The sequence below is a fragment of the Aedes albopictus genome, chromosome 3 (genome assembly GCF_035046485.1).
Source record: "Aedes albopictus strain Foshan chromosome 3, AalbF5, whole genome shotgun sequence".
Taxonomy (NCBI): domain Eukaryota; kingdom Metazoa; phylum Arthropoda; class Insecta; order Diptera; family Culicidae; genus Aedes; species Aedes albopictus.
In genome coordinates this window covers 291026712-291048560 of record NC_085138.1, presented here as the reverse complement: position 1 = coordinate 291048560, position 21849 = coordinate 291026712, and the positions used below count along the sequence as shown (strand labels likewise).

The 21849-nt window shown below is 37.2% G+C and overlaps 1 protein-coding gene and 1 long non-coding RNA gene across 3 annotated transcripts in view; one reads left to right on the top strand and one right to left on the bottom strand.

Moving 5' to 3' along the window:
• LOC134292252 (uncharacterized) overlaps positions 1 to 21849 on the bottom strand; it is a 255387-nt gene that overhangs the window by 219024 nt on the left and 14514 nt on the right. The window lies entirely within an intron of this gene.
• LOC134291339 (uncharacterized) lies at positions 754 to 3367 on the top strand. The gene has a single exon (XM_062858973.1). It carries the CDS (start codon positions 2000 to 2002, stop codon positions 2993 to 2995), a length of 996 nt encoding a protein of 331 aa, XP_062714957.1. The 5' UTR covers positions 754 to 1999; the 3' UTR covers positions 2996 to 3367.

Below are 21849 nucleotides of genomic sequence, written 5' to 3'. Positions count from 1 at the left end.
CTTCAAAAGCTCTTCTGTAGAGCGGACCTGGTGTGATGGTTAAAGCACGTGACTATCACGCCGAGGACCTGGAAACGAATCCCACTCCCGACAAACTCACAAAATTTTTGGACTCAGATCTTAATTTGGATGGCATGGTTGAATCGTTCAGCAGTGAAATTCGACGCATTATTGAGCATCGTGTCCCTTTCAAGCGTCCTCCGTTAAAACCACCCTGGACAAACCGATACCTCCGTAAACTGAAATGCCAGAGAAGGTCAGCACTTCGAAAATACAGACGGAATCGTTCTCCTCAGCTGAAACGTTGTTTCGTGTTTGCTAGCAACAAATACACTAGCTACAATCGACTTTCATACGCTCGATATGTTGACCGAGTTCAGAGGAATCTTCGACTACACCCAAAACGCTTTTGGTCTTTTGTAAAGTCTAAGCGCAAGGAAGATGGACTACCGACGGCTATGCACTTTGGAGAATCTTCGGTAGATACTGCTTCTGGAAAGTGTAACCTTTTTGTGCAACACTTCAAGTCTGCATTCTCGAGCGCCGATATCACGCCTGCACTAATCGCTGAGGCCATCCTTGATACTCCATCGGATGTAATCGATTTTGGTACTTTCGATGTCACTGAAGAACCATTTTGTATGGACGAAAAATTTTTTTTGTATGGACTAATAACCACGCGGGGGGGGGGGGGCGGTGGGTGTTGAGAAGTTCCAAAAAAATGACCACGTGGTTTATGGACAGCCCCTTAGTGCCACACTAGTTTACATCATTTTTGAACTCGGTAAGCTGATGATCATTTTTGGTGTAGAATCATGCCCTGAGTTCGAAAATGCGAAAGAAAAAAATTACAGTAGAGCGGAAAATTTTTCGACTTTCCATACAAGGTTGATGATTTAAAATCGATTTTTGTTCTATTTTTAAGCAAAGTCGCTCACTTCAAACATCTCATTCTCCGTAATCAATGCTCCGATTGAGCTGAAATTTTTACTGTAATTTGCCTACATATGATATGTAAAATAAACGTCGAGAAAGAATTTTTAAGTTGTTTTTTTCTTATTGAAAAAATACATTTCTTCAAAAAATTTTGGGAATTTTGCTAAAATTTAAGAAGATCGTCCCTAAAACTCGCCAATATCTTGAAATTCATCAATCTGGCGCAAAACCTGCATTCAGATGATCGAATGGTATTGTATTCAGCTTTTAATTTATGGAAAAAGATTTAAAATTGTTTGAACAAAACGCAATATATTTGAATTTTAATAAATTACATATTTTGAAACGTTGCAAAACTCGATATTGAGCTATAACTCAAAAACTGTTCTACTTTAAATTTTTTGAAGGTCGGTTTCGAAATCAGCACTAAATTGTGCTTCAAAAATTTTGGTCGTTGACAGAAGTTCACGACTTTCGTTTTATTTTGTAAACTTGTGTAATAATCATATTAGCTTAGTTTGGAAGAACAGCCTATGTTTTGAAGAAGGCCTAATTTCTTGTGAAAATATTACATAATAGGTCAATAATTGTTATAGCATGGTTGATCGAGATGATAACGCAAAAGTTCAGCGCAGAGTAGTCAGCACTTTTAAGTTAATAGTGTTCACAACTGATCTACTCGGAATAACTACGTTTCGTTAAAACGAACAATAGTTCATAAAAATTAAAACGTGTGAGCTAACGGATCCAGAAAAAAGCATCAAAATGGCGAGAATGCAGCATTCTTATTTGAATAAGCTGTTCTTTTGAATCCATGTTTTGAATCCAGAAGTTGTGAAAAATAAAACGTCAAGGTTCCCCATAAAATAACAACTTAAAAGAACAGCCCACGATTGAAAGAAGGGAGAATTTCTGGTAAAAATGACATCAAATTGAATTTAATTTCCTTGAAGATAGAACTAGAAAGAAAAGCCTATTAACAAAAGAAGGGACAATTCCAATAAATGTTTCCACAGCTATATTGCTGAAAATATTTATAACAGTATAAGTCTTATATCAGACTATGTTCAACAGTTGGCAATCGCTCTTCGTGCGCGACAGACGAGCTTCAATACAGCTCCCGTCTATCAATTTGTCTGTTGTTCCTGTTGCGTTAGAATTTTGCAACCGTCGCAAGATGTCTACGTACAGGAAAAATACACTCGTCATTGACTTCAGTGTCCTGCCAAAGCGACCCGTTCTGGATCAAGTTCAGGAATTCCTCAAAGACGACCTAAAAATCGACATGGCCGACGTCAAAAACATTCAAATACACAATCTAAAAAATTGCCTGTATATTGAAATGAATGACGCCGGCGTAGCACCACGACTGCAAAAACAACATCATCTCAAGCACTACTTCATCCACCAAGGAACAAGTTACTACATCCCAGTGTATGTTGACGGCCCCACTACAACCGTGAGGATCCACGACCTTTCACCGCAAATGTCCAACGACGTCATCACGAGCCACATGCAACAGTATGGCAAAGTAATCTCCATCGAAAATGAAGTATGGAAGAACTTTTTCCCGGGAATTCCAAACGGCGTCAGAGTTGTGCGAATGAAACTGGAGAAGACGCTGCCGTCTCGTATTGTGGTCAACGACGAACCTACCTACGTAACCTATCCGAAAACAAACAAACACACATCGCTCCAGCCAACACAACTATCAAGCTCTGCCAAAGAGCAAAACAGCATCGGTGATAAACAATGCACAACTGTTGATCACCCACCGGCTCCGACTCTCACTGGCAAAAATGACGATGATAACGACACCAACAACGACGACGACGGCGACGATGATGTTATTCGGCGCACCGATACCGACGAGTATACGGAAAAAGACACAGAGACCGTTGAAACTGAAGTTGAGCCTGAGACTACGAAGAGACGGTTGTCGACTGAAACGGACAATGGAAGAAAAGAAGAGAACACTGCAAAACGATCCTGCAATGAGGGAGGACAGAATGCTGAATTAGATTGGAAGATTTATCATACTAGATCGAGAAAAAAATAAGCTGTGTAAATTGTACCATATTGTAATGTTTTGATTTGATCTTAATTATCGACACGAATGCACCTGCAGTGTAAAGTGTCGCAAATAAAACTTAATAATAATAATAATAAGACTATGTTCAAAGAAAGCAATACGCGTGGAAGACGCCTTAATAGATTTCAGAAAAGTATTATTATGTATATTATGGTTTTCGGGCGAGTGGTCTTTCGGATGAATGGTATTTTCGGGCGAATGGTATTTAGGGCGAATGGTCTTTTCGGGCGAATGGTCTATTCGGGCGGATGACTTTCGGGCGTTTGTTACATTCGGGCGTTTGTCATTCGGGCATTTGGAATTCGGGCGAATGGTTTTCGGGCGAATGTGACAGAACCGTTCAATCACTCGCATTCAAACAGTACGTTTTTCACAATAATCTCAAATATTTTCGAGCAGGCAGCTAATGATGTTATCCCTCTGTAGTTAGCTATGTCACGCTTGTCGCCTTTTTTAAATACAGGTGAAAGAAAAGAGTTTTCCAACTGGTAGGAAAGGTACCTTGTTGCAGCGAGTGGATTCTGTCACAATCGCCCGAAAACCATTCGCCCGAATCACAAACGCCCGAATGACAAACGCCCGAATTCCAATCGCCCGAATAGACCATTCGCCCGAAAAGACCATTCGCCCGAAATACCATTCGCCCGAAAGACCACTCGCCCGAAAACCATAATAATCATAATAATACTTTTCTGAAATCAATTAAGGCATCGTCCACGCGTATTGCTTTCTTTGAACATAGTCTGATATAAGACTTATACTGTTATAAACATTTTCAGCAATATAGCTGTGGAAACATTTATTGGAATTGTCCCTTCTTTTGTTGTTCTTTCTAGTTCTATCTTCAAGGAAATTAAATTCAATTTGATGTCATTTTTACCAGAAATTCTCCCTTCTTTCAATCGTGGGCTGTTCTTTTAAGTTGTTATTTTATGGGGAACCTTGACGTTTTATTTTTCACAACTTCTGGATTCAAAACATGGATTCAAAAGAACAGCTTATTCAAATAAGAATGCTGCATTCTCGCCATTTTGATGCTTTTTTCTGCATCCGTTAGCTCACACGTTTTAATTTTTATGAACTATTGTTCGTTTTAACGAAACGTAGTTATTCCGAGTAGATCGGTTGTGAACACTATTAACCCTAAAAGGGATACCTTCAAGGCTTCAGTTTCGTCACCTCGCTGAGTGTGTTCCATCAAAGACGAGCTCTGAAACGTGCCTGGGGTCCAATGGACCCCAGGTATCCCTTTTAGGGTTAACTTAAAAGTGCTGACTACTCTACGCTGAACTTTTGCGTTATCCTCTCGATCAACCATGCTATAACAATTATTGACCTATTATGTAATATTTTCACAAGAAATTAGGCCTTCTTCAAAACATAGGCTGTTCTTCCAAAGCTAATACGATTATTATTGGCACTAATCCGGCTGTTCTTGCGATTGGTCGGATACTAAGTACACCATGCGTCTGTCCTTAAACTTTCATCATGAATACCAGAAAAAAAACTTGTTCAAGAAATTGCATGGAATTGGCGGATGACTTTCGGGCGAATGGTCTTTCGGGCGAATGGTCATTCGGGTGAATGGTCTTTTCGGGCGAATGGTCTTTTCGGGCGAATGGTCTATTCGGGCGATTGGAATTCGGGCGTTTGTCATTCGGGCGTTTGTGATTCGGGCGAATGGTTTTCGGGCGATTGTGACAGAATCCACTCGCTGCAACAAGGTACCTTTCCTACCAGTTGGAAAAACTCTTTTCTTTCACCTGTATTTAAAAAGGCGACAAGCGTGACATAGCTAACTACAGAGGGATAACATCATTAGCTGCCTGCTCGAAAATATTTGAGATTATTGTGAAAAACGTACTGTTTGAATGCTGCAAGAACTACATATCCACGGCTCAACATGGATTTTTCCCTAAGCGATCAGTGTCTACCAATCTCGTCGAGTTTACGTCACTATGCATTCGGTCGATGGATGCTGGAAAGCAAGTGGACGTGATATACACGGATTTCAAATCAGCGTTTGATCGTGTGAATCATAGGATTCTCCTCAATAAGCTTGCTAAATTGGGAGTATCCGCAGGCTTCGATAGATGGTTCGACTCGTATTTATCTGGTCGATCTATGAAAGTGCGCATTGGTTCGACCCAATCGGATTCAATTCCTATTCCCTTTGGAGTGCCACAGGGAAGCAATCTTGGACCACTTTTATTTTCGCTGTTTATCAACGACGTAGCGTTTGTACTACCCCGCGGTGAAAAAGTGTTCTATGCCGATGACGTGAAGTTTTTCATCGTGGTCACCAGTATTGAAGATTGCTTGGCGCTTCAGGCCACGTTAAACTCTTTTGAATGCTGGAGCAGGCGAAATGGATTGGAACTCTGCGTGGGAAAATGCAATGCAATTTCTTTTTGCCGAAAACGGAATCCTATCCTCTTTGAATACTCTTTGCAAGGTGAAAAGTTGGAGCGGAAGAACGAGATTAAGGATCTTGGAGTGATACTGGATACAGAGATGACGTTCAGGCCGCACTATGATGATGTACTTACTAGAGCAAACAAACAGCTGGGCTTCATTTTTAAAATTGCTGATGGATTTCGAGATCCTTTGTGTCTAAAGTCTCTGTACAGCGCTTTAGTTCGCTCTATTTTGGAAACGGCAGCAGTTGTTTGGTGTCCGTATAACCGGAATTGGATAGATCGTTTTGAAGCTGTACAACGGAAATTCGTGAGATTAGCTCTCCGGGGCCTACCCTGGCGGGACGCTGTGCATCTTCCACCGTATGAGCATCGGTGCATGGTATTGGGGTTGGATACTTTGGAGAAAAGGAGATCGTCTATGCAATCCAGCTTTATTGGGAAGCTATTGAATGGCGAGATTGATGCTCCAGCTTTACTCTCTGAACTTCGTATTTACGTTCCTGAACGGCCACTACGACGACGCAACTTTCTCCATTTGGATTCTCGCAATAGCCGATATGGACAACATGATCCTCTTATGGTAGTGAATTTTAATAATGTTTTTGATGATTTTGATTTCCGTTAACGTATTTTGTAAAACTTAGATTTATTATTTTTAAAATGTGAGTATTAGTTCTTAGTTTTAATTTTGTATTTTTAATGTGTAATATGTTAAGATGTGGGTTTTTATGCCTAAAAAGGTTTTTCCCAACCACACTTCATTAAGACTCCAGAGGTCAGATGAAGAAATACAATACAATTAAACAATTCCAGATGTGAGTTCTTCCTTCGGAAGGGAAGTAAAGCGTGGGTCCCGAGATGAAGTAACCTAGGGCTAAAAGTCTCGTTAATACAGATAAAAAACTCTTTTGAAGTGTCCTATAGAAAAAAACATCTGTAGGAATCAGAACTTTCTCCATGGATGCCTTCATATTCTTCTCTAGGGATCCAGCAGTTTCCTATTTCGTTATTACAGGTATTCTTCGATATAACGTACCCTCGATATAGCGTACCCTCGATATAGCGAATTCGATATAACGTACATTTTGCTTCGATATAACGTACACCATTGAAAAATTGCATTTTTTTCAGTAATAACCACCAGATAATCTACGAAATCACTCAAATCAATGCTGTGTTGCAGCATTAGCCTTGTTACCCAAAATTAGCACAATTTGGGGATTTTTTTTGTGTACGTTATATCGAAGCAAAATGTACGTTATATCGAAGCACAAAAAACGAAATGAGTTTTTCGTGAAAACTCATGTTTTTCATTATTGTTTTTGTAAATTTCACCGAAATCATTATTTGAGGTTAATTTAACGTCGAATACATCAATACTAGCATTGAAAATATAAAAAAATTGTCTGCTTCGATATAACGTACACTTCGATATAACGTACAAAGAGAAAAGTTTTTTGTACGTTATATCGAAGAGTACCTGTATTGAGATTTTCAGTCATAAATTGGTTCATTTCCGCATTCAAAATTTCCTCATTCAAGATTTTTTCGGGAATTTCTTCAGAGATTCCATTGGAGAAGTGGTTTGTAACGGACACCCATAAAGAGTTTCTGAAATTTTTTAACCTTTCTTATGCATCACGTTGGAAACAGCTCGCTGACATAGTGTACGGTTGGGGTCAAAAATGACCCTAATTTACATAAAGAATTAATCAATCTTTAAAAGAATTCGTGGAAATACATCAGGAGAAATACTACCCCTAACGAATTCTTGGAGAAATAGTTTTAAAGTTCTTGAAGAAATCCGTTGATTATTTCCAAGAAGAGTGTTTCACGTGGATGCTATCGACTGTTTCGAATTCACAGGGGAATTTTTCGGCTTTCAGTCTATTTAGCGATTAAAACGAAAGTATCTTTCTTACGCCCGAAAAATTCCCCTGTGAAGAGTGTTTCGAGAAATTTCTTGAAAAACTGTTGAAGAAATCTCTAAAAAAATTCCTCGAGGATTTTCTGAAAGAATCTTTGGAGGAACTCTTCGACAAATTTACAAAGCGATGAACGAACATGAACAGTAGCAAAAATGATTTTGATTCACTGGGTCAAATGTCAGCCACATCCATTGAAATTGAGAGGTACATCAAATTAATTTTGCTGTTTCTGGAGTACATCGAAACTTAAAAAATCAGTACGAGCAAATGTTTTACTTAACAGCTATTAGTTCTCTGAGCAACGTACATATCAATAACGTTTATTTCAAAACATGTAAAAAATCACATTTAATTCCTAGTTAATTTTTCATTGCTTTCGTTGTAGAACACCATAAGTTGTAAATTAAGGTACTTTTTTATTTATTTTTTCTAACTTTATAGTTTTGAGAATCAGGCAACTTATTTTTTCATAACATACCGATAAGAAAATCAAACTTTTCCTTATAACGAGAAAAACTGAGAACGGTTGTCACCTATTTCTCTAAAAAATCTCTTAAGTTATAGAAAAAAATTATAACATCATAACACAATGTGTTATAAACTTGATAAACTTGATGGTATGTTTTTCTAGTCGGGGAGGCTCTGATCTGAAGATATCGGCTCGCGACATGAAGTCGTTGGAAAATACTTTGAGCATCTGGTAGAACGTTGGGTTTTTCTGAGGTTTCCTCAGTAGTTCCATTTCCTCGTACTCATTTTCTTTCAAGCGGTGATTTTTTCCAGATAGATACGGTTATGCTGTTTCCGCTTTTGGTAGTCGATGTTAGCTCCATTTTGCGTTCCAGTAAAACGTCAATAATTTCTTGAATCGCATCATCAAGAGCATTGTAGGAATTTCGCTAGTATTTTTTACCTATGTTCAACCAGACGTTGAACCATATTACAATCCTGATGCAGTAATTGTACATTGTTTTAATGCAATAGCAATTCATTTGATTTCAAGACATCATTTAAATAGCAACTGTTTCAATTACCAAGCCATCGGGAATGAAAATAATGCCATTTAAATGAATCCAAGTCCTGAAGCATGCCATTTGCATATTTGTGGAAATTGTGATGGTATGTACTCTCTGCTCCAGGTAATGATTCCTTTTCCCTCAAATTCAAATACAAAGCTCTAAAGAAAACCATACCGTCGCACAGTGGCCGGAAGCCGGACAAAACCTCAAAAATCGACTTCAATATTTTATTTTTATAATATTTTTCTTCTATTATAGATACTTTAACTAAGAAAACCCCAAATTTTGAAGTCATTTGGTCGAAAATTGAGTCTTGTATATTTTTTCAAAGTTGAAGTTTTGTGTGCTACTATACTAGTATTGATTGTCTTTATTTTATGAGCTTCCTTCATGAGTTCGTTGTACAAGTTAGGAAGATTTGAATAATGTGACAATATTTTTTGTGTTTTTGGGTATGAATAACCATTACATTTCAGAGATTGTTTGGAATCCAGTCACAAAGTTATTATGTTTTTACAATATGCAAACATATTGACTTTTATGAAATTTTGGAGAAAAACTTCGTATTAAAGAGATCCAGTACTTGTTTAGAAAACATCAGAAAACGACGCCGTATCCCGGAACTGACTTGTAATTTTGTCTAGTTTTTGGCTATATAGGTCACTGGCTATATAGTGCACTGTTTGCGCATTTTTGCGCCACAATGGAGCCGCATGGTTGTGGAGGAAGCGATATTGTTTGAAGTTTAAATTTTATCTTAACGTAGTTCAAATTGATTTCAGAATACTAACAATTTAGTGTAATTTTCATTCATGTCAGACACCTTCACAAAGTCAGATGGTCAAAGGGTCAGGGGGGGGGGGTGTTGTTTGACTGATAACGTAATGGCCACATCCTTAACATTTTTTTATTATTATTTTTTTAATATTTTTTTTTTTGACAGAAAAACACAAGAAGGAGAGTGCTCCAGTCAACCCTCGAGCGATCGCGCTGTTGTATTTTGTACAACACGTTGAAAAATCTCGCTTTTTTCACTCAACATTAGCGTGGTGCTTACGCAGGTAGTCAACCGCGCGAGTTACGGAAGGTTAAAAACAGTAATCTGGAGAGGAAAGGAGTGATGATAAAGTATGAATAAGCCTTAATTTACTTAGACACTACTTACATGTTGCTTCACCAGATACAACTAACTCTTTTAATCTTCAAAATAAAAGAAACATTTACAACTACAAACCATTGCATATTGATTTTCTTGAACTGGTCGTTTCTTCGATTCATCTTAGTCGTTAGAATTGCTCAACAACCTTGGAAGCAATGTCTTCATGAACTTCTATCGAAGTTTTAATATATAGTGACACAAATTCGTCGATATCTACGCGTTTTTTCTACACGCACATCGCTACAGTTCAAAGCAACAATCATCCATAAAATATAAAAAGAATTCACTGAACGGCGTAAAATGCTACGTTAAATATTTTTCTGCGTAAACGTCGCGATTATCATGGTAATCTTTGAATATTTTAACCGCAATTTTATGACACGAACATTTTACGCTTTTTAGTGAAACCTTTTATATTGTTTTCCTAAACTTGAAGTTTTATTGTACGTTATTTATGCGTTTTCGTTAAACACATTTCTACTGAACGACACACAGAGTGATAAAGATTTTGAAAATATTTGCTGAAATGAACAGTAGAGCATTAATATGATTACCGATCTCTGATGATCATTTATTAAAAACTTTCTGCAATATTGCGAATAAGGAGTGTATCGGAAAGTAGTTGAAAATGTTCAGGATGCTCTATCTCGAAGCTGGGTTAGTCTTTTAATTTCGGTTCTTCTATGAAATCTTCACGAAATAGTTAAGTTTAGAACAGCTTGGAAAAATTTGGAAAATGTTTAGTATTATTGAAAATATGATTAAATGAACACACCTCATAAAATAAAAATCTGCACAAAATGCAATTTTGTTAAGATTTTTCAACATTTCAAAAATTTGTAGCGAATAAAAATTGTACCATAAACAATCTGGAAAATATTGATGCTTTTTAACAGTTATGTACACATAACATATCATTCAACACCGACTTTCAAAATTCATATTTTCGATAGAAAAATCTCCTATATCTACAAAATGGTCCACTCAAAAAAACGTCTATTTTTTAGTCAAATTTTGAAGTTCTGCTTTTAATAACTTAAAAGGTTATAAAATTCTAGTTTTTGCTCTAACTTACTCGTCCATAAATTAAAAAACATACCCTATTTAAAAAAATGCGAATTTTTCATTTATGTATTTTTTATTTGCGTAAACAAGATTTGAGGGAGCATAGAAAAAAGGGGTTCCTCAAAAATGGCCTTTTTTCATTTTAAAGAATTGCGCTTAAATGCAGTGGAGATTTTTCTTGAAAAAAGTAATTTGCCTATATCATGGGGATTTTGGAGCTTATTATATTTGCACAAAAAAGTAAACAATTTTCGAACATTATCGAACTTTTTTCGCAATTTCATTTTTTTAGAAGGTGTGCAAAAATTTAAGAACATGCGTTCAGTAATCTAGGTAAAAAACCCAGATAAAAGAAAATTTATAGAAAATCATAAAAGCCATTTCTTTTTTCAAGGATTTATACAGTATCTCCAAAAATAAAATTACTTAAAAGTTGTATTAAACAATTTTTGAGGCTATTGTAAACATTTTCAACTACTTTACGATACACTCCTTATGAATTGCCAATTCTTTATAGATAGGATTGTTTTGGTTGCTTCGACAAGTGATAGCAGAGATCAGTGTACCTTACAACCCAAACTCGAAAGAGCATATATGAAGTTGTTGAAACGAGATTGATAAAAAGGAGTTCAAATTTTACGCAGTTCACTATATTAGACTATCTGATCCCATAACGATTGAATTAACACACCTCCGTGTACTCACCGTAAAATGTCACGTGGTCTAAGGGCAGTCCCTGAGAATAGACCACGTCTTGTCAGCCAACATTGGTATGTATCTGAATTGATCCATTGAAAGAAAACGTAGGTAAACGATTTTTTCTTATGATTTATGTAGTTTTGAAGATTTTGGACCACCCTAACAGCAAAAAATACAAAATTATAGTTTATTTCAATACCAATACATGATTTAGGAATCCCCGAATTAAAAGGTTAACCAAAATCTACGTTCAGAAAGCGCATCGTGATAGCTTATTATCGATTATTTTTACATGCTTTCCATAATCAGCAGATTTCACAATTTTGAACCACCCTAATATAGTAAAATCAAAATATATGAAAAGTTTCATATCAGAATTAGATTAAGGGAACTAAAATCATCATAAACTGTGAATTTTAGCAATTTCGGTTAACATTTAAGGTTTTGTCCGACTTTTGTATGGAGGCCCGCCACTGTGCGTCGTCCAGCCCATGCTAATTAGCATAGAAAACCAATTCTACATTAATTTCCACCGCATCGCAATGGGTTTCCATTACACACCGACTCTGTGAGTATTTACATACTGTGCGCCGAAACGCTCGCGACAAACGAGAATACTCATTAAATTTTGCTTTTCTAAAAATGCGGACCCCACTCGTGTTTGTTAAAGCTTCCACAAAAATGTGACATTCCATTCATTTGTACAGTACGCTCCTAAGTGGGTGATCACGAAATTTCCCGCATTCGTGAATCGTGCTCTGATCATCGCCCACCCATTCACCATGAGTCAGTTCTGTCACTCACGAAACCAATCCCGCAGCCACTGACAGGGCGGTTAATTATCGTATCACTTTCCATCCGACCAGAGACGCGACCGACCGGTGTCGCGGAAGGCTATTTCAAACGTTGATTGATGCAATTATCGACAATTTTCCCACTTCGTTCCCAATTGCGCCCGGGAAATCGATCTCCATCATCCAATCCAGCCAATTGTCCGATGGAGAGAAGGTGCAAAGCACGGAACCAAACGTCACGACCTCACTGTACCTACCTAGGTAATCGACATCGATTGTCGCTGCCAGAGGTTGGTTTTCAGTGCTGGCTGACGGGGGTTCCTTTAATTGGCCCTCTTGTTTGTTTGTCATACCTCTATAGCTTTATCTCACCCAGCAGCAGGGCGAGGATGACTGCAGGAAACTAGAGCTTCAGAGAACTATTGACTCGATGACAATTGTATTGAATTTTCTCCACCCGTTGCAGACAGCGAGAGAAAAATGCAATCAATTTGTAGGAGATTCAATTGGAATGTCTCACTTCAAGTTCAGCTTGAATTGAGCGAGTGGTGTAGCAGAATCCGAGCAACTTTTTCTGACACAGGTTTTCTGACCTTTTACTTCTCGGTTTAGTTTTTGGAAACAAATTGCAATGCAATCCTCCAATAATTCTCAAAGATTTTATTTATTTGTCACAAATCCTTGATCATCAATCTAGGGAACCTGTACTAATTGGTTGCGACCACATTTTACGAATTACTTGCTTCCATTGCTACTCCAAAAGAGTTTTATTGTGGTTTTGTTACTACAACGCCCTCCTTGTAGTACACCATAACTACTGCTTGGAAAGAAGCTTGTCCTCTGCGGTCTGTGTGGACCGCAAGAGGTATTCCTGAATGGAGCTCCGATCTGTTTAACTTCAAAATATCTTCGGAATCCCTAGCTTCTGTCCCGAGGATTGTAGCTATATAGGGTAATTGATCCGATCATGGAGGACTTAAGCACTGGGTTCATGCTTAAACCACAATTGTATCGCTCCAAGCAAAATTTTTACATGGATTGAACTGAAAACAATAAAATCTATCCTTTACCTACGGGAAAATAACGAAATATTGCCACTTTGAGGTTGTTATGAGCATTTTATTCGTTTTTATCTAAAAGAACATTGTGTTCCTATTGTTGCGGTATTTGTTCCTAATGTTGCGGTATTTGTTCCTAATGTTGCGGTATCCCATATGATTTCAATGGGATACCGCAACATTAGGAACACTACCGCAACAATAGGAACACAGCAGCAAACATATTAAGGAAAATATTTTTTTTAAATAGGTTTTTGGGCAAATCTTGAGCAAACAAATGGTGCAATCTCATAATTTAAGCACAATACATCTATTAAAAATACCTTTTGGTAACATTTCAGTCGAAAAAGTGCTAAATTGGCCATTACCGCAACAATAGGTACTACCACAACGATGGGAACAATTACCCTAAAATCGATTTAGAGGGCACTAAAAAGCTATGCTCACTTCAAATCTCCAGGAGCAAATGGTGCTTTGTGCTTTGTCCTATTTTTCTCCAAAGGGATTTGAGTATTTCAAACATGTTTTGAACTCTTGTAGTTTGCTATTGGGTATTTTCATGGCGTGAAATTACTTAATAGTTTTTTTTTATCCCAAAAATGTACATGCGTTGTATAAAGAAGGAATGAGTTCCGGATTTTTCTGGTTACCTCGTTCTTTCTGAAATGCTTGAAAAGCATTGTCGATAATCACATCTGTGATGTTTGTCTGGCTAACACGCCTATTCATGTGAATTCACATGCCTCCCAATTTGGGATGTCCACAGTGACTCTTTTACACAAAGTTGTATACGTTTTCAAGAAAGCACTCGCTCAAATGTAGTTTTTGCTTGTGTGATTTCCTAAATATTGAGGATGGTTTCAATGACGTGCCTTCCAATGTCATTTTGAAAGTCGCATGATGTCACAAGCTACCTCCAATGAGCTATAGGCTCTCTTAACGCTTATGTGTTTTACAGTGTCCTTTTCAGGTTATTGATTAAATATATATAGACTATGAGCTCTCGTTGCGCTCATGCGTTCATTCCCTCTTCTAGGACACCCCTTCCTATTTCATCATTTTACCCTTTCCTATTCCCATTCTCCCTCAGGAAATAGGCTTCTATGCATGGCGATGGCACAAATGTCCCAAATGGAGGATAACGTGCCTCTGGAGCCGGCCTTCTGATACCTGATACCTGCCGTTGAGAAGCAAAATTCTTATAAAAAATCCTCCCGAGATACCTTCACCTGCCATTTCTGTAGACATTTTTGAAATGGTATCTACAGAAATTCATCCACGGATATCTACACTATCTTTTCGGGATCTTTCCGGAAACTTCTCAAGCATTTTTTCATTGCAATTTAGAAGGTATCTTAAGAAGTTTCTATAGGTATTCTCTCAGTCATTCATCACAAAATTCACCCAGAGCTACCATCAAAAAATTTTAAGGATATTTTCTCTCTAGAAAATTTTCAAGAACTGTTTCTGTGAATCTCCACAGGTGTAGCTTTTAATTGACTCCTTCAGAGATTCTTTCAAGAATAGTTTCAGCATATGCTTTTGGAAAAAAAAATCTGAAAAAAAATTCTGAATGAATGTTTGAGTAAGTTTGAGAGTAGTTTCAGGAACTACTGATGAAATCCCAGAAGATATTTCTGGCGGAGCTGCAGGAGCAGTTTCTAAAAAAAAATTAAGCCCTAGGAACTCTTGAAAGAACTTGGGAACGAGTCTCTGCAGGTTTTTTTTAGATATTTCTGAAAAAAGTAACTCCGCGGGAAATGTTTAGAAAAAGTGTGAAAAATTTGTTAAATTCTGAAAAAGGCTGTGGAAGTGTATTTAAATGAGTGCAAGCAGTAATTTCTGAAAAAAAAATCTGAGAATTTCTGAAAAAAATCTCCAACAGCATACCCGTTGATAACTGAGGAAGTACTTTTGAACGAATCTTCGAAGAAATATTAGAAGAAATCCCAGGGAAATTTTAAGGAACCCCAGGAGGAGATTCTGTTAAACTTAATGGTAAAAATTCACGAAAAACTGTTGATGCATTCCTAGAAAAGCTTAAGAAAGAAATTTTAGAATTTTTAAAGAAATCCATTGATAAAATTTTGGGAGCAATTTCTGAAAAGATTCCTTGAGCAATCTGCGTACGTATTTCTAAAAGCGTTCCTGTAAAAATTCCAGGAGAATCGCCTAAATAATCTTCTGTAAGGATATCTCAAAACACTCTTAAGATGTTCCAAAAATTAAAGAAATTTAAGAAATATTTCTAAAGAATTCGTGGAAAAATTCATAGAGTTATGTTTGAAGAAATGTCGAAGAAATTTTTGGAGAAATATCTGGAGAAGTTCCTGTCTCAATCACTGAAGGCTTTATAATGGAGATTTTAAATTAGTGTTAGAAATTACCTTTGGAGAACATTGTAAAGGAAACTATGAATTACTAAACGAAAACCTGGAAGATTTCCTGAAGGAATTCTTATCTTTCTTATCTTCCTGACAAAATTTCTACAGAAATCGCCGGAGGAGTTTCTTGCGAAATACCTGGAATTTTTTTTTACTGGAATCTATGGCGGAATTTCTGTAGATAGCCATGGATGGTTTTCTACATAAATTTTCCGAACGATTTTTGGAACTTAACATTTTTTTTGGAGGGATCAGAACAAAATTCAGATAAATTAATGTAAGAATTTTTATCTATTTATTTATTTTTGAACCAATTAATGAGAAATTTTTTAAAATATTCTTCTGAAAAATTGCAAAGAATATCACTAGTCATTTCTCTGATTTTTTCTAAAAAATATTTTGGAAAATTGATCATTAATTGGTTCAGAAATTCCTGCATAAAATTCCAAAACAAATTCCTGCAACATAAAAAAAATCCCTGGAGAAATTTTCTAATGAATCTCTGATGTATATTTTTAAGAGTTCATTGAGAAATTTCTGGAGGAATTTGTAGGCAATCCTCGAAAAAAATCTGAAGAAAAACTTGCAATATTTCTTTTATTTTAGGAGTACAAATAAATGATTTACCATGACAGCTGTAAGAAGCGATATAGATCACCACAAAGTTTTTTTTTCAGTTGGTAAAAACAGTCCACCTGGTAGAAGAGTGTTTGATGGTGAAGGTTTATTTTAAGATCCGTGAAAGCTTATCAAAAATCGTAAAATATTGAATCGAAATCAACAATCGTCATGCCAACCGCATAATGCATAAGCTGCAACTAATATAATACCCAATTTTTCGATTTTTACCACTTCTTCAAAATCAAGAGCAGTGACAGTACTTCTACATGTTTATTATTTAGAGAAAATTTGCACATCTGAAATTAACAATTTTAAGACACATGAACATTCATAACAAAATCCTGAATATCTCTGCATTTGTTGTGAAAACTACTAGTGCCTGAAGACAATCATTTGTAGCACTGCATCAGTAGTTCAAAGAACAATGGAATGTTCGTAAAATTTCGTGTGGTAAACATTAAACTAGTCGCTTCAATTCAAAATCTTCAAAACATAAATAAAAAGAAAATCGGGTTAAGTACGGTTCCTTTGAATTCCACTAAAAATTTGCATCCTTTGACAGATACGTATTTCGACCTCAACTGTAAGGTCGTCTTCAGTGTCTTGTACTTGAGTCGAGTCAAGTACAAGTCACTGAAGACGACCTTACAGTTGAGGTCGAAATACGTATCTGTCAAAGGATGCAAATTCTTAGTAGAATTTAAAGGAACCGTACTTAACCCGATTTTCTTTTTATTTACAGATATTCCCCTAACAAGCCCAGGTTAATCATCATCTTCAAAACATGTTTTCCAAAACTTTTGAGAATTTTTTTAAACTTCCTGTTTTCCAGTTATTTTTTTGGAAAGTTTCTTGGAAATTTCTCTGATTAGGCAATTTATTTTAAAATTCCTTCGGTAGTTTGTACGGGAAACCCCTCAGTAATGGCTTAGAAAATTTATGTGCTAAGAAATTTCTTTGGCAATTTCTTTGAATCCCTTTCAAAAATTTCAAATGTTTCAAATTTAAACATTTCATCGGTGATTCATTTGTAAACTGGCTTCAGACATCCTTGAGGTATTTTTTAGGAATTTCATCAGCAAACCCGTAGGAATTTGTTACGAGAGTTTTATTGCCAATTATTTTGGAAATTTCTCAAATATTTTTCAACTGCTTCAGCAGTTCTTTTGGGGATTCTCTTTGCAATTACTTTGGCCATTTTATTTTCTAAAAATAATACCAGGCATCCCTCTCGTCATCGCTTTGAGAAATCCTATATTAATGCTTTCGGTAATCAATTTGACAATGTTTCTTGGAATTCCTTCGCATTTTTTTTGAAAATTTCTTCGACAATTCCTCAGAAATTTTTCTGTGAACCCTTTGGGAATTTCCTCATCAATGCCTTTCAGAATCCCATCAGCATTTTCTCTAATAAACTCGTGCCATAAGGGCAAGTGCTTGCCTTGCAGAAGGAATTCACAAAATATTTTTTTTTGAATTCTTTCTTCAATTTTTATGAACTTTCCAGACAATTTATTTGGGAATATCTTGAAAATATCTCTACCAAATATTTAGGAGTTTTTTTTTACAATTACTTTGAAAAATTCGACGGCAATTCCGTGGAGAAAAAAAAATAAAAAAAAAAAAAACTTTGCCAATTCCTTCGGAAATTCCCTCAATGTTTCTTTTAAATAGTCGTTTACCTTTTTTTTTTTTTGGGAGTTTCTCTGACATCGCCTTTGAAAACCATTGGGAATTCTTGAAAGAAATCCTTCCAAAATTCCTTCAATTTTATCTTTAAGAGGTACTTTCTTCATAAATTCTTGTGGAAATTTCTATTAAAATTTGTTTTACAAATCTTTATTAACCATTTTTCCAAAAATCCCTTAGGAGTTTCTCTTTGCAATTCTCATACGAATTCCTTCAGCAATTTCTTTGAAAATTTGTTCTGAAACTATTATAGGAATTCACTCAGATATTGATAATTTCTCAGGCAGTTTTTAGGATTTTTGCCTTTCTCGTACACTAAGTGTACTGGAAAGGCTATATGTTCACTCCAAAAATGACTTTTTGATAGGAGGCCCGGAGATTCGAGTCACATATACCAATCAACTCAGCTCGACGAATTGAGGTGATGTCTGTGTGTGTATGTGTTTGTGTATGTATGTGTGTGTGTGTATGTGTACAAACGAACTCACGTCACTTTTCGGTTCATTCGACGCGGAATCTGGTCCCATTGTTTGCTATTAAAAATGGTTCGGATCGGTCCAGCCGTTCTGGAATCATGGCCATTTAGGCGTTCCGGATCGGTACCCCCAGGAAGGGGCTAGATATGAAAATGCAACAAACCCACGCATGCGACACATCAAACCACGGCATTTTCGATAATATGATGAACGGTAAGCAAGAAAATAGTCTCAGACCATATCTGAACCGGTAATGTTGCGGAACCGGTTCCGAAGGTCCCACCAGAAGTGGCCAAATATAAAAGTGAACCAAACCCATACATGCGACCCGCCCATCCGGGCGACCCGCCGGAAGTGGACAAATATAAAAATGAAACAAACCCACGCACCCTTTGCGATAACCTGATGAACGGTTAGCAAGAAAATGGTCTCAGATCACATAAGAAACTACCGGTGTTTCAAAACCGGTTCCGAAGGTCCCGACGGAAGTAGCCAAATATAACAGTAAAGCAAACCCAGGCATGTGACACATCAAGCCGCGGCTTTTTCAATAACATTATGAATGATAAGCAAGAAAATAATCTCAGACAACCTAAGGTTCTAACGGTAGTGTTCCGGAACCGATTCCGTATGTCCCGCCAGATGTGGCCAAATGAAAAAGTGAACCGAACCCATGCATGCGACACTTCAAATCGCGGCTCCTTAGGCGACCTGATGAATGGTTAGTAAAAAATAGTTTTTGACCGTATTTGAGACAACCGGTGGTGTTCCGGAACCGGTTCCGGGTTCCCTCCGGAAGTGGCCAAATATTATTTTTTTTGACTTTATTAACGAGATTTTTAAATCGAAGCTAGTTCATCTCGGGACCCTTCCCTTCCGAAGGAAGAACCTATGTTTTGTGAATATGTCGGGAGTGGGATTCGATCCCAGGCCCTTGGCGTGATAGTCTTGTATTCTAACCATCAAACCAGGCCCGCTCCACCGCCAAATATTTAAGTGAACCAAACACATGCATGCGACACATCAAATCGCGGCTCCGTAGGTAACCTGATGAACGGTTAGCAAGAAAATAGTTTCAGACCATATTTGGGACAACCGATGATGTTCCGATACCGGTTCCGAGTGTTCCGCTGGAAGTGGCCAAATATAAAAGCGAACCAAACCCATGCATGCGACACGTCAAATCGCGGATTTTCCGATAACCTGATGAACGGTAAGCAAGAAAATAGTCTCACACCACATAAGAAACTACCGGTAGTATTCCAAAACTAGCGTTGGGTGCTTCGTCGGAATTCAAAAGTGAGACAAATTAAAGCAAGCGATAGATATCTTGACAAAACTAAGACGATCTCATCCAATCACACCATTTCAGATTCCTGAGGTGTAATAATGCAGAAGGATGGGTCAACGTTGTATGGGAAAATTAAAATTTAATCGTAATAACTCCGAACAAACTTTTTCATTTCTCTTTCGCGTCTAAAATGACTGCGTAAAATTTTTGTGTGACTGGTTGCTCCCTCACGCACTGTAATGTGGTTGAAAGTTTAATGGGATTCAATATGAAAAATTTCAGTTACTTGCATGTTTTTGTCAAATTTTACATGCATCTTGTAGCCAATGATAATAACATATAGCGTGTGTAGAAGTGTGTAGAAAATACTTTGTCGAAAATCGTTAAGGTATCTGTGTTTGTGAAAAAGTTGTATCGTCTTGGTGTTGATCGGCCTCCAGTGATAGTGAAGGAGGTCAAGCTGTCAAATGAGAGGTCTGATATTTTTCAGCTCTGCCTATACGTTGAACATAACGTCGGAATATGTGCTATCAATAAATTTAAAGTCAATTCAATGATGGCTCTGATAAAATTCTAAGTAACGTTTTCTCATTATTCAGGAACATTTCAGCTCACGTCAACGGAAACCTCATGAGTACACATTCGACGAGAAAGGCACTATCACCACTAGGTGGATCAATCCGGTATTTTTTTATTTTTTTCTGCAACAGTTCCTATAAAAATTCTCTTGGAATTTGATTTCCTTCGACTATTCTTTTGAAAATCTCAATTTCTTTGCTTATTCCTTCTGATATGAATTCCTTAAAAAAAAAATCTTTAGCAATTCCAATTTGGAATTGCCGTTCCCACTTTCTGGGGGGCACGGCAGTGGCAGTTTTAACGAGATTTTTAACGCAAAGCTGGTTCATTTCGGGACCTTCGATTAACAACCGTTCCGAAGAAAAAAGTCGGTCCATATCCTGCCCCTGGATGTGGCGTCGAAAAATACACCAGGGCTCAAAAGTACAAAGAAGGTCAAATCGAGGCTCCTCATCTGACACATGCCAATCAGTTAATTTATAACAAAAACGTCAATGGCGAAAACGTATTAAGCGAAACTATATAGGTAGTAATATATCCTAATTTACAACATTTGAATAATCCCGGCATTATTTAGCCTCAAATATACGACTTAAGAAGAGCAACTGATTATCTCGGAGAAACGCAAGGTCCACTGCACCATTGCTCCGGTTAGCGCAGTAAGGGCGTAATGCTGTGGAGGACGCCCTAATCCTCCACAGGCTCCGTTTGTGGACCCCCCTAACCATTCATTCCTTGGCACGGTAGGCATAAAGCCGCATAACACCGTGAATTGGGGGTCACCTGTTTAGTGGACTATTACCACTGGATCAGGCGATCCGTAATTAAGTAAAAAGAAAATCGTGTTAAGTATTGTTCCTTTGAATTCCACAAAGAATTTGCATCTTTTGACAGATACGTATTTCGACCTCAACTGTAAGGTCGTGCTCAGTGTCTTGTACTTCTTGTACTACAAGACACTGAATACGACCTTACAGTTGAGGTCGAAATACGTATCTGTCAAAGGATGCAAATTCTTTGTGAAATTCAAAGGAACAGAACTTAACACGATTTTCTTTTACTTTCAGATATTCCCCCAGGTTAATCATCACGATCCGTAATGTTATTCTTAGCCAATTGAGACAACCGACACTACACAGCTATCTAGACTGATCGGGAAAAGAAGAAGAAGAAGAAGATTGATGGTCAACTTCCAAAGGAGCCCGAACAACCCGCAAAATATCAGATATCATTTCAAAAATGTCTACAGAAATGGTAGATGAAGGTATCTCCGGAGGATTTTTTAAAAGGATTTCTAATACAATGACTTGAAATTAAGACGATTTTGCGTTTCGCTTCTCAACGGCAGGTCTCACCATCATCGTCAACAAGACTAAATCAGTGAAAGTCAATACGGTCAACCCTTCCAGCTTTAAGGTTGTTGGTTAAGCAGTGCAAAGCTTCCAATATCTTGATAGCCTAAAGGCGGCCGATGGCGTCACATAGGTGCATGTATTGGGAAGGCGAGAACTGATTTTGTGAGTCTAGGAAAAAATGGATTTAATTGTTACATTCGAATATTAGACTCAGACGTGAAATCCGTGCAGATGTACGCCAGTGAAACATGGTATGTATCAGAGAGGAACACTCTGCGGTCCTA

Excerpts from the sequence above, each read along its gene's own strand:
- LOC134291339 (XM_062858973.1), top strand. The coding sequence starts at position 2,000 with ATGTTCAACAGTTGGCAATCGCTCTTCGTGCGCGACAGACGAGCTTCA.